Here is a 15,909-nt window from a genome sequence, read left to right on the forward strand (position 1 = left end):
GGGTCCATAAATTACGAGGAACAACTTCGACATATCATCAATACCTACGATTTCCTACACCTATGGGTAAAATGGAAATAAGAGGTGACCAGCAAGACGCAAGGCTATGCAATCTAGCAGAGGTCATACTCAACGAAGAAAGAGCTGCTGCCCAGCAGCACGAAAAAAAAGACGCAAAGCAAACACTAAGGAGGTGAAGGACGGATCCTTCTCAGTACTCGAAGCAATTTCAGTTCCGGAGACAAGAACCTCCGCTACTCCAAGGGCAGACGTCTCCGCCAAATGACAATTACAGAAAAGCACTCCTCAACGACCTCATCAACAAACCTGCTCACCGGTGGAACCAACGAAGAAAATCAACATCGGAACGGAGACAAAATCAAAAATGCTCAACATCGGAACCTTACTTGAAGAGGAAGAGGAGATGCAACTACAAAGGTTACTAAGGGAATACGCAGACGTCTTCGCATGGTCAATGGAAGACATGCCAGGAATTGACCCGAATTTGGTCTCACACCACCTTCGGCTCAAACTGGAAATGACACCATTTAAACAACGCATACGCAAGGTGGCAGACATCTATCATAAAGCGGTAGAAAAGGAGTTGTAAAAGCTACTCGCAGCAGGATTCATACGAGAAATCAAATATCCCACGTGGATATATAACATGGTCATCGTACCTAAGAAGAACGGGGGCGTGCGCATTTGCATTGACTTTAGCAATCTCAACAAAGCGTGCCCCCAAAGACAGCTACTCACTTCCAAACATTGACCAACTGGTCAACGCAACCGAAGGTCACCAGAAGCTATCCTTTATGGATGGATACTCATGCTACAACCAAATAGCCCTTGCAGAAGTATATCAGGAGCATACTGCGTTCTTTACCCCACGAGGCTTGTATTGCTATACAAGGATGCCTTCTGGACTAAAGAACGCGGGGGCAACATACCAGAAATTAGTAGACAAAATCTTTAATCCATGGATAGGAAAGATACTGGAGGTCTACGTGGACGATATGCTCATCAAGAGCAAAGAAGCATTAAACCACTTGTCAGACCTAAGGGAAATATTCGAAGCCATGAGAAACTTCCACATGAAAGTGAACCCGTAGAAATGCACATTCGGAGTAACCTCAGGAAAAATTCTTGGGATACTTGGTAACTAAGCGAGGGATAGAAGTAGACCCCGAAAGGGTTAGAGAAATAATGGAGATGACATCTCCAAAAACTTTAAAAGGAGTACAAAATCTAAATGGAATCTTAGCTTCCATGGAAAGATTCATAGCAAGGTCATCGGATAAATGCAAAGCATTTTTCGATACGCTAAGGAAAGGAAACAGGTTCACATGGACCACAGAATGTGAACAAGCCTTTCACAAGATCAAAGAGTACTTAGCATCAGTACCCATCCTACAGAAACCAGAGATACTCACCTTATACTTAGCAGCAACAAGCTACGCTGTGAGCGCAGTGTTGGTACGAGACCAGGGGCAAGGAGAAAATCGCGTATACTACATCAGCAAGACACCCAGTTCAGCGGAGCGTAACTATACCAAGGTGGAGCAGCTATGCCTTAGTAGTGGAAACACAGAAACTAAGGATATATTTCGGTGCACACACCATCCGAGTCTTCACAAAAGCTCAGATAAGTCAAATCCTCAACGGCACGGAGAAAATCAGAAGGGTGGCAAAATGGAGCGCCATGATTAAACAGTTTCACGTAATCTTCGAAACAAGGGAAGCTGAGAAATCACAAATCTTAGCGGACCTACCTCTTAACGACGAAACAGAGATAGATGGAATCCCAGGAATGGAGGAAGATAAGCCGGAACCTGAAGACCTCTTGGAACCACAAAATTCACGAAGGTGGGAGATATTCGTAGATGGCTCCTCCAACGGAGAAGGCGTAGGCATAGGGGTTGTAATTACAACCCCTACTGGAGACCGACTCATCTATGCATTCAGGTTAGAATTCGAACAATACACTAATAACATCACGGAGTACGAGGCGGTCATACACGGTCTACGCTTTGCACAGGAGCTAGGCTTATCATATGTTCGTTTGACTAGTGACTCACAGCTGGTCATTAGACAAATCGAGCTCAAATATCAAACTCTGGATCCAATATTGTATTCATACCTAAAGTTAACACAAGAGCATTCGTCAAAAATCAACAAGGTCACATTCAGACATGTCTGTCGGAAAGACAACAGACACGCAGATGCCTTAGCATTCATATCATCAATGCTGAGGGATAAAAGCACCACCTCCATACAAATAAGGAGGATATATGAACCCTCGATAGAAGGTCCAATCTCAGGCGTTGAGGAAACCTTGGCCGTCCAAACTTGAGCCATGAGAGAAGCAGAACAAGAAAAAGAAGACGAAGGAATAGAAGAGATGGATAACGAAGCTGACGAGTCTGACAAAGATCAATCCATGTCATACGGAAGCAACTAAGACGAAGCGGAAGATGATTGGAGAACCCCAATTCACCAGTACCTTGACAAAGGTACCTTACCGACATATGTCAAAGAAGCTCGGAAACTTGAATCAAAGGCGGCGGTGTACAGCCTACGTGATGGAATACTGTATAGAAGGTCATTTCTTGGACCTCTAATGCGGTGCCTCTCACAAACCGAAGGTAGGAAAACACTGCATGATATACACAGCGGAGAAGCTGGCAACCATAGTGGAAGAAGGTCCTTGGCGATCAAAGCCAAGATGCAAGGATGCTATTGGCTAAGCATGGACGAAGATCCAAAGAACGTGGCTAAGCGTTGCGAAAGATGCCAACGCTTTTCCAGGAAGATTAAAGCACCAGCAACGGAGCTCAACTCAGTCATCATACCATGGCCGTTTGTCAAATGGGGGGTTGATCTTGTTGGACCCTTGATAGAGGGAACATCAAAAAGAAAATACCTTATCGTGGCTACGGATTACTTCACCAAGTGGGTGGAAGCAAGGGCTTTGGCAAGAATTAGGGACACAGATGTCTTTAAGTTCTTGTTTGAGAAAATCATCTGCTAGTTTGGAATACCAGCCGCCATCTCTGACAATGGCAAGCAGTTGGAAGGAAAGAACATAGACATGTTGTTCAATACTTTCAACATTCAGAAAAACAAGTTCACTCCGATATACCCTAAGAGCAATGGAAAAGCAGAGGCGACTAACCAGACGATAGCAATGAACTTGAAAAAGAAGCTGGGAGCATACAAGAAGAGATGGTGCGAGCAGCTACACAATGTCCTTTGGGCCTACCGAACTACAAGAAGGGAGGCTACGGGATAAACCCCATTTTTGCCAACCTACGGAGCCGAAGCGGTCATCCCAACGAAGATAATACTCCCAACAACAAAAATGGAGGCATGGGAAAAGAACCTGACGACGGACCTAATGCTAGAAAATATCGATGATCTTGAAGAAAGGCGAGAAGTGGCATTGCAAAGGATTGTAAACCATCAACGAAGGCTAGCTCGCGAATATTACAAACGGGTTATCCCAAGGAACTTTGTAGTCGAAGAATACGTGCTACGACAGATACCGCCATATCAAAGGAAGAAGGAGTGGGGTAAGCTAGCTCCGACATGGGACGGGCCCTACATCATACATGACATTGCCGAGAAAGGATCATACTACCTAAGGAACCTCAAAGGTGAAGAATTACAACACCCTTGGAACGCAATATACCTAAAGAAATACTACCCGTAAGTGAATGGTTATTATTCAGGAGAAGAAGGGAAGGGGCAACGACCCACCATGTTCTATCCCTGACCAAAGGTATTATAAACCTTACTAATCAACGAAAGAAACTTTTTGCTAAGAAAAAGTCTATTTTGATTAAATGCAAACTGGGTTAGAATGGACACCCTCCATCAGGACTGACGATGAGACAAGGCAAGGCACAACTGCGCGTGTGTGAATACTCGGATCCTCGGAGTGATAGCTCCATTCATGAGGCAGTAAGAAAAAGTAAGATATCCCCTATAGAGATACCTTGTCGAAGTAAAGCAGCCTTCACGCTGAACGCGTAGGGTTACAGGAAAATTATTACCCACGTAGGAGCCCTCGCCACCACGGTACCTTCTGGCCAAAGGATACTTGAGTAAGATGATGAATGTTCCGCCAAAGTTTAAAATACCTTAGCACCTTGTGATAACTCGAATGTGCAAATAACTAAACATAACACGTCTACATATATATATTCATGCAATACTAAAGGTACCATAATAGTGTTACCAAAATACGACTAACACGTCTTAAAAGTTGCAGATGACAAAGGTTCAAACCATAACAAAGTATTGTTTCAAGGAAAGGAGACAACAAAGGCCCCTCAGCTGGGGGAATAACACAATAAAGAGTTCAGTTAAAGAGAGACGGAACACATCAAGGATAAGAAATACGAGGAAAGACAACTCCTTTGGCTTGGAGCTCGGCTTCTGCAAAGGAAATGTTAATATAATCAATGGTCGAACGCTCGAACTGCACCTTCATCTGAGAAGCTTGAACCTCCAAATCCGAAGCCGACTTTTGATGAAGCTCCATCATCTAAGCACTAAGATGATCGTTAGCTTGCCGAAGCGCCTCAGCCTTAAACTTAGCAGCAACATCAAATTAGCGAGATATCTCCAACGAAGATATTTGACCCTCAAGACGAGTAATCTTGGCATTTGCACCCACTAGCTGCTCCTGGAGACCTGCAGAAACGAAAGGTATCAACAGCAAGAAAGGGGCAATTAAAGACACGAAGGGTGCTGCGGAAAAATAAGTATCCTAAGCTACCTCCTGCATGGCTAAGGGATTCTTCTACACTATGTTGAGCCTCAACAAGATCCACCTCAGCGGCATCGAGATCTTCCACGAGGGTATCCCGTTCCGTCCGGAGATCATCAACATCAATCCGGAACGAAGCATTCTTAGAGGATAAAGCTTGGTAACCATTCCCTAACTCTTCTAACCTTTTTACTAAAGATGCATGAGACATGGAAGAAGACACGGAGCCAGCCTCGATAAGTTTGTTTTTAAGAGAACAAACCCCACAAGATAGGACATTTCATTCTGCAGTAACCTTAGCTAAGGAAGCACAGGCATCTTCGAAGTCTATGTGGTACTTCTTGCGGATAACTTCCTGGGCTGAGAGGCGTCTCTCAACTAAGGAAATATCCTCCCTTTTCTTTTAAATAAGACTCTCTTTACACTTAAGGGTTTTACCACACTCCTTGCGAAGCAAAGCCATCTGCTTCACTAGATCTGCATTATGAGCAGACTCTAGGGAAAGTTGGGCCTCGTTGTGAACAGTCATGTTCATCAACCTATCTGATTTCTTCTAATAATACCAAACATCAGACGATAACGTGGATACTTGTTCCCGAAGCTGCATAAGTTCGTCAGAACCACCAACTGGCAGGGATAGGTCGTCTCAGGACTATACAGCCAAGCAATAATACAGACAAGGTAAAGAAAGAGGAAAACAAACCTATGTCTTTAGAAGACTCAGCAGCTAAGGCAGAATCGGCAGCTTTGCTCCCATCTTCAGCAAGCTTGGCAACAATATTAGCTCTCTCAAGAGCCAGCAGACAAGCCTCCAGGGATCTCTGAGTCTTTCTCAGATCGTCCTCCAATGAGGATATCTTAGCAACAGAAGCAGCATTACTCGACGAAGGTTGTTGCACGATAGCAAGCGCATATTCTTGACGAGCACCTTCCAACAGAGCACCCAAGTGAGTACACTTAGCTCTATAGACCTTGAATAAGGTATAACCAACATCGATCTGCTTGCAAAGCTGCCAACAAAGAAGTATAAGAGCAGAATGAAGGACCAAAATCAGGAAGCAAAACAGTAAGGCAAGAATTACTTACTGAGAATGCTGAGAGACGAGGAAGGAAATCGGTGTAGGCGTCCATAAAAGCCTCCATCTCTTGGATACTACCCCTAAGGATCTCACCAAAACTCTGACTAGAACGAAGGCAATCCGGGTCAAAGAACAAGTCCTTAGCCGCACGGTACTGAGCCGATAGCACATCTAGCTGCGAAGCTACCTCAAAGGAACTGCCCAGATGATGGTGATCAACCCCAGCAGAAAAAGGACCCTTAGAGCCCCGCAGAATGGCTTCGAGGATAGCATCATCAGAACTACCAAGACTCAAGTTCTCAGGCAGCTTACCCTGACTAGGCTCAACAACAACTCCCTCAATCGCTTGAGAACGAACGTGGGGCACAACTGCTGAGCCCTCACCACGACGAAGAGACGACATGGTGGATGAGCTAGGAACTGAAGGAAAGGCTTGAGCACCACCTAAGTCCAAGTCACCAGCGGAAGGAAGATTACCCAGTCTGGTCAAATCTGGTGACGAAGGCGGAGGTCCAATAGCTTTGCTAACAGGGGAAGTAGAAACAGACTGAGCGCTCCTTAACGAGGTCGGCGTAGCATTGGAGGAGAAGCTAGCAAGTGAAATCACAACCTTCTTCTTCGGCTGAGAGTCTGAACTGCTAACCCTCACCGCTGGGGTAACAACCTTATCAAACGAACCACTTGATTTAAGCGAGGTAGAAGGAGATGAAGGAAGACTCTTGGAAGCCATAACAACAGCTTCAGCAGTAGCCGAGACAGCATGCAATGCTCCGTCGGGAGCAGAAAACGAAGGCATCTTCAAAGACAAAGTAGGAGTTGGAGCTTGAACACTAGCAGGCTCGACCAACTGAGCACTAGTACCAGCAAGGAGATTCTCACCCTCGACTGAGCCAGCTCGAACGGGACTGGGGATATCCTTGGAAAATCTGCCTCAATATCATCCAAATGAGGGTTGAGGCCAGTGTCCTCGATATCCTCCATGTCGTCATCATCTGGAACCTCTCCAACAGCCTTGGGATCCTCATCCAAAGCCTCAAGATCAATAACAGTCTTCAGCTTACCCTTTCTCTTGGAAGACTATGAAAGAACACATGCGTCAGCTAAGAATCAGGGGCAAGATACTAAGGAACTTACAAACACAAAGGTATGGTAATGATCCTTACCTCCGCAGGTGTTGGTGTAGTTGTTTCAGCCGGAGCTTTCCTCTTCCTAGTCCTGGTAGCCACGGAGTTACCAACAGAGCCCGGACCAGTTCCAGCAGACGAAGCAGGGGCAGACTACAAAAGAAAGCCATCAGAATATCAAACAAAGATACTAAAGCGAAAACATTCAAAGCAAAAACCTTCAAGGAAAAACGAAGGTTACCTCATGAGAAGCAGTAGGGTTGAAAACCCAATGCTGATATCCATCATACTTCTCAGGCAAAGAAAAAGTTGTGCGGGGAACGTGGGGATCAGCGGTAGTAAAACCGGGCCTAAGGACCGACCACACGAAGAGGAGTACGATCCCAGCTATCATCATGGTCAAGGCGGATGCGATCAGACTTTGGAAAAGGCAGCTTAGCGGAATAAGGGATGACAGTCAAACCGGTCTTATTGATCTCTTCCAACAGACGAAGGCTATTACCTTCCCTGATTTTCTTAGCAGTAACATGGATACGACGAGGGATAACACTCTAAGGAAGAAGATTACTCTTCTAAATAGCATCAACATACATAGCATTGAAGTTGACGGGGGTGTAATCCTCTCGCTTAGACCTCCCCTCAGCAAAGGGATCATAAGACTCCAGAGTTGTTTTACCCTTGCTACGGTACCAGCTCTCGCGAAGGACACGCCAGAAGTTACCAGTATACTGCATAACTTCTCGGACCTGAGTCTTGTTCACCGGGTCATCCCTGGTAGATAAAACGTCATAGTAGAAGGGATCCTTTCTACTAAACAAAGGGAGGAGCATACCTGCGTCCAATTGGCCAACACTAATCAGGAGGTTATTCTCATCGTAAGGAAAATCCCGGATAAGGGACTCGGTGAGAACATCAGGACCATTGACGAATGAGATCTTGAATTTACGGAGGCGAAAATACTTGGCGATCTCAGCAATGAACAGATGAGCGAAGCTATCCTTGTCACGCAATTGAAGCCTCTGAAGCTCATAGTGAGGAGGAGGAGGTGGAAGGTCCTCAACAACAACTTCTTCAACCTCAGGGTCCGCAACATCCTCAGGAACCATAGCCATCTCAATGCCAGTAGGTATCTCAGTGTCCTCAGGGGCGCGGGGATGGCGTAGCATCAGGATGATCCATCCGCGGAGGTGGATCAGTTGACGATGAGGTCCTCGGACCCTTACGCGTAGGCTTCTTCGGGAGTCTCCTAATTCCTAGCACCAACAGGGAGAACATCCCATCAACAATGGCGGACGAAAATCACAGTCCACTTCAAAAGAAAATAAAGGGAAAAAAACAGTATACTTTGGGCATGGGTTTTATTAAATCAACCAAAGAGAGGGTTTAAACTCATCGTAAGGCATAATCAAGGATCATTCACCACCAAAATCAAGGTTGCAGACGAAGAACAATCATGGCAGAATCGTCATCAAAACACGAAATGGGATAAAACCCAAGTTCTCATACAACATGAACAAGCGAAAAAGAACTAGAATCCTCACATGCAAATACAACAGCAACATCAAGCGATCAAAGAAGGAAATACAGGATTGAGCATGGAGAAATATGAAAACAACGGCAACGAGTAAGAACCACTTACTTTTACAACCAAGTGTTGAACCAGAGCCTTGAGGAATCGAAGGAGAAAGGGAACAATTAGCAGCAGGAGAAAAATCTCTATGAAAGAGATGGAGAGCGATAGTTCGAAGAAGAAAAAGGAGTTAATGAAAATTCCTTCTCTTTATTCCCTTCTTATAGGCGGCTGGAGAATCCAAAAATTTGGATGTCCCGAGATTCAAGGGGAAGTTATTGCATGAAAGGACATGTAGGGACCACCCAATCAGTATGTGCAAAAATGGCGGCTTAACGGAAGTTTTCTTCCAATCCTACCAAACGGTAGAATACGAAAGAAAAGGGGAAAACTGTGAATACCAATATTATGCGGAGCACGTGTCACGATTTTAGTGGACGCATACAAGATAATTATGTAGCCCTCGCTATGCAGAGAAACCTGAGTAACAGAGGATACCTTCGTAGATCTGCTTTATCTCATCCCAAGAAGGGATACTTCTACGACCAGGATGGAAAAAGTAAAGCCTAGTCTAGGAAGGGGCAGCTGGAGAGGGGACAGAGTTAGATGACACATCTAACCAGCATTAAATGCACAAATCTCTTATCTACACGAATAATCAAAGCACGTGAAGAGAGATGATGTGGCAGTACCTGATTGGCGGAGGCTGGCGGTGAACGAAGGTACAACCTGTACTAAGGTTGGGAAGTTCCCGAAGGAACGTGGGTCAGCTGAGATGGCAGAATACGACTGGAGAAAGCACGCGGTGAACGAAGGTACAACCTGTACTAAGGTTGGGAAGTTCCCGAAGGAACGTGGGTCAGCTGAGATGGCAGAATACGACTGGAGAAAGCACGCGGTGAACGAAGGTACCATTGGTACGAAAAGTATAGCAGCAAACGATGGACCCATAGGCACCAAAGATATACCTGGAGCAGAAGGGGCTATAAATACCAAGCCTCACCAACAAACTAAGGGCATTCAATATCTATGAGAGAAGATCTAGTCTTAAGCTTATACCTCTTTAATGTTTAGAACTTAAGTATTTACTTCCACTTGAGTTCTCTCTATTACTTTGGGAAGCATTTAAGATCTTTGTAACCACCATACTTAATACAAAACAATCACTCATTACCCCGTGGACATAGACAAAAGTCGAACCACGTAATCTCTTGTGTCTCATGATAACTTAGAAGCTTTTACATTATATTGTGTTCTTAGTTATTATTGTGATCTTTGATATCTTTTATTACTTAGCATTATCAGTTCAACAGAGGTATCGATACTACTTAGCATCTGATACTCTGAGCTGTATACATTACGTAGACTACGGGAAAACGAGTAGTCACAGTATGCAGTGGATGCAGGCGATATGCAGGTGATATACGAGTCTTGGTGATATGCTGGTGGTGAAGGTTATGCAGGTGGGGATGAAGATGATGTATGCAGTGGTGATGAAAGAGATGAACTGGATGGATGATTTTGGAGAGGAGCAAAGCTCCTCCCTGTTGGTGGTGGAAAACAGTCGCGAGGGGTATTAGATGTGTCTTCTATGTAGCTTTAGGTTAACCCTTTTTATAGCTCTACCTTGTCCTGCAATTTCAAATCTGAAGCACCCACATTCCTGAATCAGACAGACTTCTAAAATCACTTCTTCATCTCCTCCGTTCAGCACTAAATCGCACGGCAGAAACATACTTAATATTAGCTGAATTCTAGCTCAACTTACCCAAACCGACTAACTTGAACCCCTGATTTATCGAAATTCTCTCTTGACCCATTGAATACAACCCTCAAGAACCTGGTTAGCTGCGGCTAGAATTGGCAAGGCACCTGGCTTAGTGACATGAACATGGCAGTAGAACTAGGTCTCATTCTACCTGATTTCTTGGCTTAAAACATCTTACAACTCCTGTTTGGGAGCAACCCAGGTTCTCTCTCTTTCGTGGCTTCAAAATCCTGTCTAAACCCTTGGCAACCTGCTTTGGACCATGGCCAGAGCAGCGGTAGGGAGAGAAGACTTGAACTGATGCTGCAGACAGGACCACTCATTCGAACATTTCTACAAACACCTGATATGCCACGAACAGATTGGTGATGGTCGTGTACAGATTGCATTTTAGACCACACATCAACTCCTTCCCTGCAAGCAATTACGAATTCAGAACAAACCCATTCATTTAACCATTCGACAAAATCAACAACAACCACCAATCTTCATTATTCACTCACAAATGGTACTGTTTCAGCTCCCTCTCTTTGGCTGGTTTCTTGAACAAACTCTGCCCAAATCTATCACAAATTGGTATCCCAGCTCCGTCTCCTCACTAACTTCTGAAATATGTCCAACAATTCGAACACAATCCTATAATTTCACATCTCGGACCAACGAATTCCAATGGTAACAATACCTGCTCTTCCATGTATTTCCGGCACAAAGAAAACCCAAAACCATCACAGACTCATACACAAGTCTACCGTGTTGTTCTTGCCTTTGTGAACCTGTCCTAGCCAGTCGAATACGACCCCTGGTCCCATGGTTTTCCTGCGAGAACTTGGTGCAGCTGCTGCTGTTGTGACAGGAAGAAATAGAATCTGTCTTGTTTGAGCTCGACCTAGGTTTGATGTAAAGCAGGAGGATTCACCCCTTACCGAACTGTAATCTGTATTTAACAATCCTCAGATGGTCGCCTTTAAAATGACATTCCTTTCCAGATTGCAAATGTTTCTTATTCTTTTATTACTCCGATGACTCCAAAACACCTATAAAATGCAAATAATATACATAATTTACAAGAGAAATAGGTAAGAATAACGTACGAAATTGACACTCAAATGATATAATTAAGGCACTTATCAAAGTCCCCCACACTTAATCGTTGCTAGTCCTCGAGCAAACAAAACAAAACTAAAATACAACAACTCCATGACGTTGAGGATACAGTTACTTTTAGCATAACCCCTAGGTGTCCCTAGTGGACGAGTTATAGTCTCGTGAAGGTTTACAAGAGATATACCTAAAAAACCTTTTACTCCAAATTCCAACTACCAGTGAACAATCTATGAATAAATCCAAAATGATTATAGGAGGAAGTACCCGGATGCAACTCCAATTCATATATAGGTGACAAAGCTCTACTCAGAAAGTCGAACAAACCACAATACTCGGAATCTAACTAACCACAATCACACATGAATATATTAAGAAGATGGATATAGAGATAGATGTTTGTGAATGTTGACTAAAGTGAATGGTGTTTCCCATATCTGTCTGAAGGTCACCGCCAAGATGAACCTATGAATCCTAATGGATTGAGATACTGGTCTGAATTCTAATATCAACTCAACTGGCATATACGAGGGAACCAGTGGTCGATAATCTTAATTCTAGATCAACTCGACTGGAAAATACAAGGGAACCAGCAGTCGATTTATTAATTGAATAATAATAATAATAACTTTTTTTTTCTTTTTCTTTTTTCTTTCACTTTTTTTTTTGAATTGACAACATGATTAGATCTTTTGGATCCAAGCACATACTTCTTATCAGCAGATTACATGGTAATTCCCGTGGATCATGCGTTCCACGCTTGTGTAGGCTATGGAAACAGGGAAAACATACACATATTGCTATCCAAGTGTCAATCTATTTTTCTTTTTAATTTTTTTTTGATACATACTCCGATTGGTCTGGTCTTTTTTTTTTAGTAACTCAATCACTCTATTTATCCTAGCAGTAATAACAATTCGATGTTAGTGACCCACCACATCACTTAGATAAAAAAAAAGTTTGCAAAAATAAAAACAGAAAGTGATATGGTGACGATTCCGAGATATGGTAACAACTATCATATAATTTCTAACACCTGAGCTCTGTTTTTTTAGTTAATGGGTTCCTCAACCCCTGCAATCAAGATGGTTCCATCCACTTATATTATTTAGTGTCATCCTGAAGGCACACGTTTCTAGATTTTGAAGTTTATCATGCAATTTTTTTCTCTATAACTAAAGGCATCAAACTCTACAAATTATATACAAATTACATAAATTGATACTCCAACTCATACTTATTTCTGAACAATAGAGGATAAACACTAAACTAGCTATTTAGTTGGCATCTAATCCCAACTCAGCCAATATATACCTCACCGTCAAGAAAAAATGCCATCTACTTAGAAAGGCTAGTGTTCATTCTAAATTGTTCAAAAATCTCTAAAAGTTGGAGTTTTGTATACGTCAATTTTTTTGTTCATATTATACCCTACCCCCACACTTAAATCAAACATTGTCCTCAATGTTTCAAACCATTGCAAAAAGAATAAGAGGAATACTTGAAAAAGACAAGGAAGTAAGAATTGGAATTGTTCACCTGATTGACGCATACGAGAAACATTCAAAATAGACTCCCCATATATCAACAATCTGAAAATTTGAGGATCCACCCACAGAACAGTCTGCATATATTGCAAAAGCTTCACAATAATGTTAGCAAATGGTGGGAAAAATGAAATTATCATCCCACGAGAGTCACCCCCACACTTAGTCCTTTCTACACTCAGAAGTGTATACAAAACATAAGTGGAAGGCCCTTCGATTGGTTCGTCTTGGCAAACCTGCATGGTATTAGACTCAAACACATATGGTGGATATTTGGAAGCAAGAAATTCGGAAAGAACTTTTGAAGCACATAATTCCATCCCCAAATGAGGTATTTTCCTAAAAGATGGATTAATAACTTTATAAGAAACAACTTCAAGTTTGGGAGGATCATCATTAGATAAAGATTCATGTAAAGGGTTAGACAAACCTTGCATAATCTAACGCATTACGGGATCCTCAGTACTTCTGAAAAAGTCCATTGATTCTCCTACATCACAAGTATCGATATTCTCATTCAAACTCTTTACGAGCCATTCTTCATCAGTTTCTTCTATATCCAAGTCCTTCTCATCGGAAAAGAAATCAGAATCTTCCATAAGCAAATTGTCGTAATCCTTATGTGCTTCGTCACAAGTTGACTTCTCATTCAAAGTATTCACAATCTCTGAATTAGGGGTGTTATTCACAAAGAAGTCATAATCATCGTCGCTCTCATACACAACATAAGTCTTACCATTAATAACTTTAGTGTTTCTAGACTCAACTTCTTCCTTTTGAATAGGTGAATGATTATTATCACGATCAAGAGTTGAGCTAGTTACACCATCATTATCAACATTTAAGTATTCGTATTCTTCGGACTCATCATACTCTATATTGGCTTCCATGGGAATGTTAGAATGAGTTTGAACCTCTTCTTTGTTCCGCTCTTCTTGAATTTGATTCATGCCATTTCTGATGTTGTCTATATTCCGTTGAAGTTCTTGGAGTGATTCATTGTAACTCAGCTGAAATTCACAAAATTGTTTTGTTGTTTGAAGCATCTGTTGCATCACGGGAATAGCAGATTCAACAAAACTATCAAATTTTTGATTTGAAGATTGCTCCACCAAACTTGGACACACACCACTTTCATAGTTTCCAGCTCAAATCACATCCCTTTGAATGGGTGAATGATCATAAATACGATCCGGAGTTGGGCTAGACTCATTGAAACAAGGTCCGGTTACCAAGTTGTTCTACTGCCTTTAGCTCATAAAGAATGTGATCGAGCATCTGCACATGTCAAGAATTAAACTGATTAAAAGTACAACTATCCTCCCATCCTTGTGATCGTTCATCATATCCAAAAGATTGGTTTTGATTACATCCCAAGTATGGTTGGAAGTCATAAGAATGAGAATTAAATTGATCACTATAGTATGTACGGTTTTATGAACCATATTCGTTGTTCCCAAAAGGAAACATCTTGAAATATTATGCACACAACTCATTTAGAGACTTACCTCTTGTTCCCAATTGTGCACACGCAAAAAGGATGATTTATGGTACCTGAAAATAAGATTCTTAAAAAGAGAAATTAGTAAAAGCTAAAAAGCTAAAAATAAAAACTATATACAAAAACAGAAAATTAAATAACAACTCAAACTACCGACTGCTCCCCGGCAACGACGTCAATTTTGACGAGGTGTCGAACTCGCAAAAATAAATTCCTTACTTCTCTTACACTAACTAGTAGTACAATGACAAGCAGGTTCGTTCCTAAGGGAGAGTTGAGTCTAAGTTGCCAATTAAATTTCTGAATACGAATAATGCAAATATGAGGATGAAAATGATCAAGGGTTCTTTCTCGGTCACAAAATAAGAATCTTATCAATATAGCTATGTTTCTGCAATTACCAATTACTAACAACCCTAGAATAGTTAGTACGCTCAACTATTCCGTTATTATCTCCTAAGTTCACCAGACACGGAAGCGCTCGACTACTGGATTCTACTTGCCAAGTTTCCTAGAAGTACGATCTCTAGATGTGACTTAAACAAGTGCATTAAGTAATGTGAGATAGGCTATTCCTAGTGACAAATACATAGGCTCGACTCATCTACTAGTGTCAATCTCTACACATGAATATTTAACAAAATCTCATCATCAATATCCACGTATCGCTACTTGTATCAAGATTCTCTAGACAATTACGGGTCAAAGAGGTCTCAACTAGCATTAGAATCATCCATAAACCAATTTAATTTGCAACTTAAACGATTCACAAATAACTCATAAGCATTATTAGCACGGTAGAGAATAAGCAATAACGATAGAATTGCAAGAAACAAGCCTTTCAAATATCAATACGAGTTCATGTTTCGGACGTCAAAATCGTCCCTAATCAAATATGCTTAGCTACTGGAGTTCATTATAAACACAACAAAATATAATACTAAACAAGCAAACCAATCTAGCAAACCAACGCAGCAGCAGGTGGAGTGAATGATGTATGGCCTGGTGGTGATGTTGTAAGGCGAGGTGAACTGTGGAGTTGTTATTGCTGCTGGTGCTGGTCGCGAACTCAGGCCTATGCAGTGCTCTAGTGGTAGCTGTATTGCTGAAGAAGGCCTGATATTGGAGCTTGCGATGGAACTGGTGTTGTTCGAGTATGGACTGCAGGCTATGTTCTGTTGCTGCTAACAGATGACCGACTCCAACTGCTACTGTGGTGGGTATATGCAGGTGAGATGGGAGATGTAGGTGGTATGGAATGGTATGCAGTGGATGCAGGCGATATGCGGGTGATGTATGAGTCTTGGTGATATGCTGGTGGTGAAGGTTATGCAGGTGGGGATGACAGTGGTGATGAAAGAGATGAACTGGATGGATGATTTTGGAGAGGACCAAAGCTCCTCCCTGTTGGTGGTGGAAAACAGTCGCGAGGGGTATTAGATGTG

General features: G+C 42.3%; 2 protein-coding genes across 3 annotated transcripts; both read right to left on the minus strand.

The window, feature by feature from the left end:
• Positions 1-4,474: 4,474 nt before the first annotated feature.
• LOC113299744 lies at positions 4,475-5,954 on the minus strand. The gene is made up of 3 exons (XM_026548819.1): positions 5,861-5,954; positions 5,478-5,784; positions 4,475-4,698 (listed from the first exon to the last, which is right to left on the minus strand). Exons 1-3 carry the CDS (start codon positions 5,915-5,917, stop codon positions 4,616-4,618), a joined length of 447 nt encoding a protein of 148 aa, XP_026404604.1. The 5' UTR covers positions 5,918-5,954; the 3' UTR covers positions 4,475-4,615.
• Positions 5,955-9,826: 3,872 nt separating this feature from the next.
• On the minus strand, positions 9,827-14,618 carry LOC113297790. 2 transcript variants are annotated; one of them, XR_003333719.1, is made up of 3 exons: positions 14,472-14,618; positions 12,956-14,241; positions 9,827-11,349 (listed from the first exon to the last, which is right to left on the minus strand). XR_003333719.1 is itself a non-coding variant. In XM_026546364.1 (2 exons), exon 1 carries the CDS (start codon positions 14,016-14,018, stop codon positions 13,404-13,406), a length of 615 nt encoding a protein of 204 aa, XP_026402149.1. In that variant the 5' UTR covers positions 14,019-14,618; the 3' UTR covers positions 9,827-11,349; positions 12,956-13,403. The 2 variants fall into 2 exon arrangements, 1 of the variants encoding a protein (XP_026402149.1); XM_026546364.1 differs by having other exon boundaries at positions 12,956-14,618.
• Between the last annotated feature and the right edge of the window lie 1,291 nt (positions 14,619-15,909).

Source organism: Papaver somniferum, chromosome 7 (genome assembly GCF_003573695.1).
Source record: "Papaver somniferum cultivar HN1 chromosome 7, ASM357369v1, whole genome shotgun sequence".
Taxonomy (NCBI): domain Eukaryota; kingdom Viridiplantae; phylum Streptophyta; class Magnoliopsida; order Ranunculales; family Papaveraceae; genus Papaver; species Papaver somniferum.

Coding starts and splice junctions, on each gene's coding strand:
- LOC113299744 (XM_026548819.1), bottom strand. CDS start 5,917: ATGGAGGCTTTTATGGACGCCTACACCGATTTCCTTCCTCGTCTCTCA. Junction 5,785..5,860: donor CTCGTCTCTCAGCATTCTCA/GTAAGTAATTCT, acceptor CTTTGTTGGCAG/CTTTGCAAGCAGATCGATGT. Junction 4,699..5,477: donor TGAGTCTTCTAAAGACATAG/GTTTGTTTTCCT, acceptor TCGTTTCTGCAG/GTCTCCAGGAGCAGCTAGTG.
- LOC113297790 (XM_026546364.1), bottom strand. CDS start 14,018: ATGCAACAGATGCTTCAAACAACAAAACAATTTTGTGAATTTCAGCTG.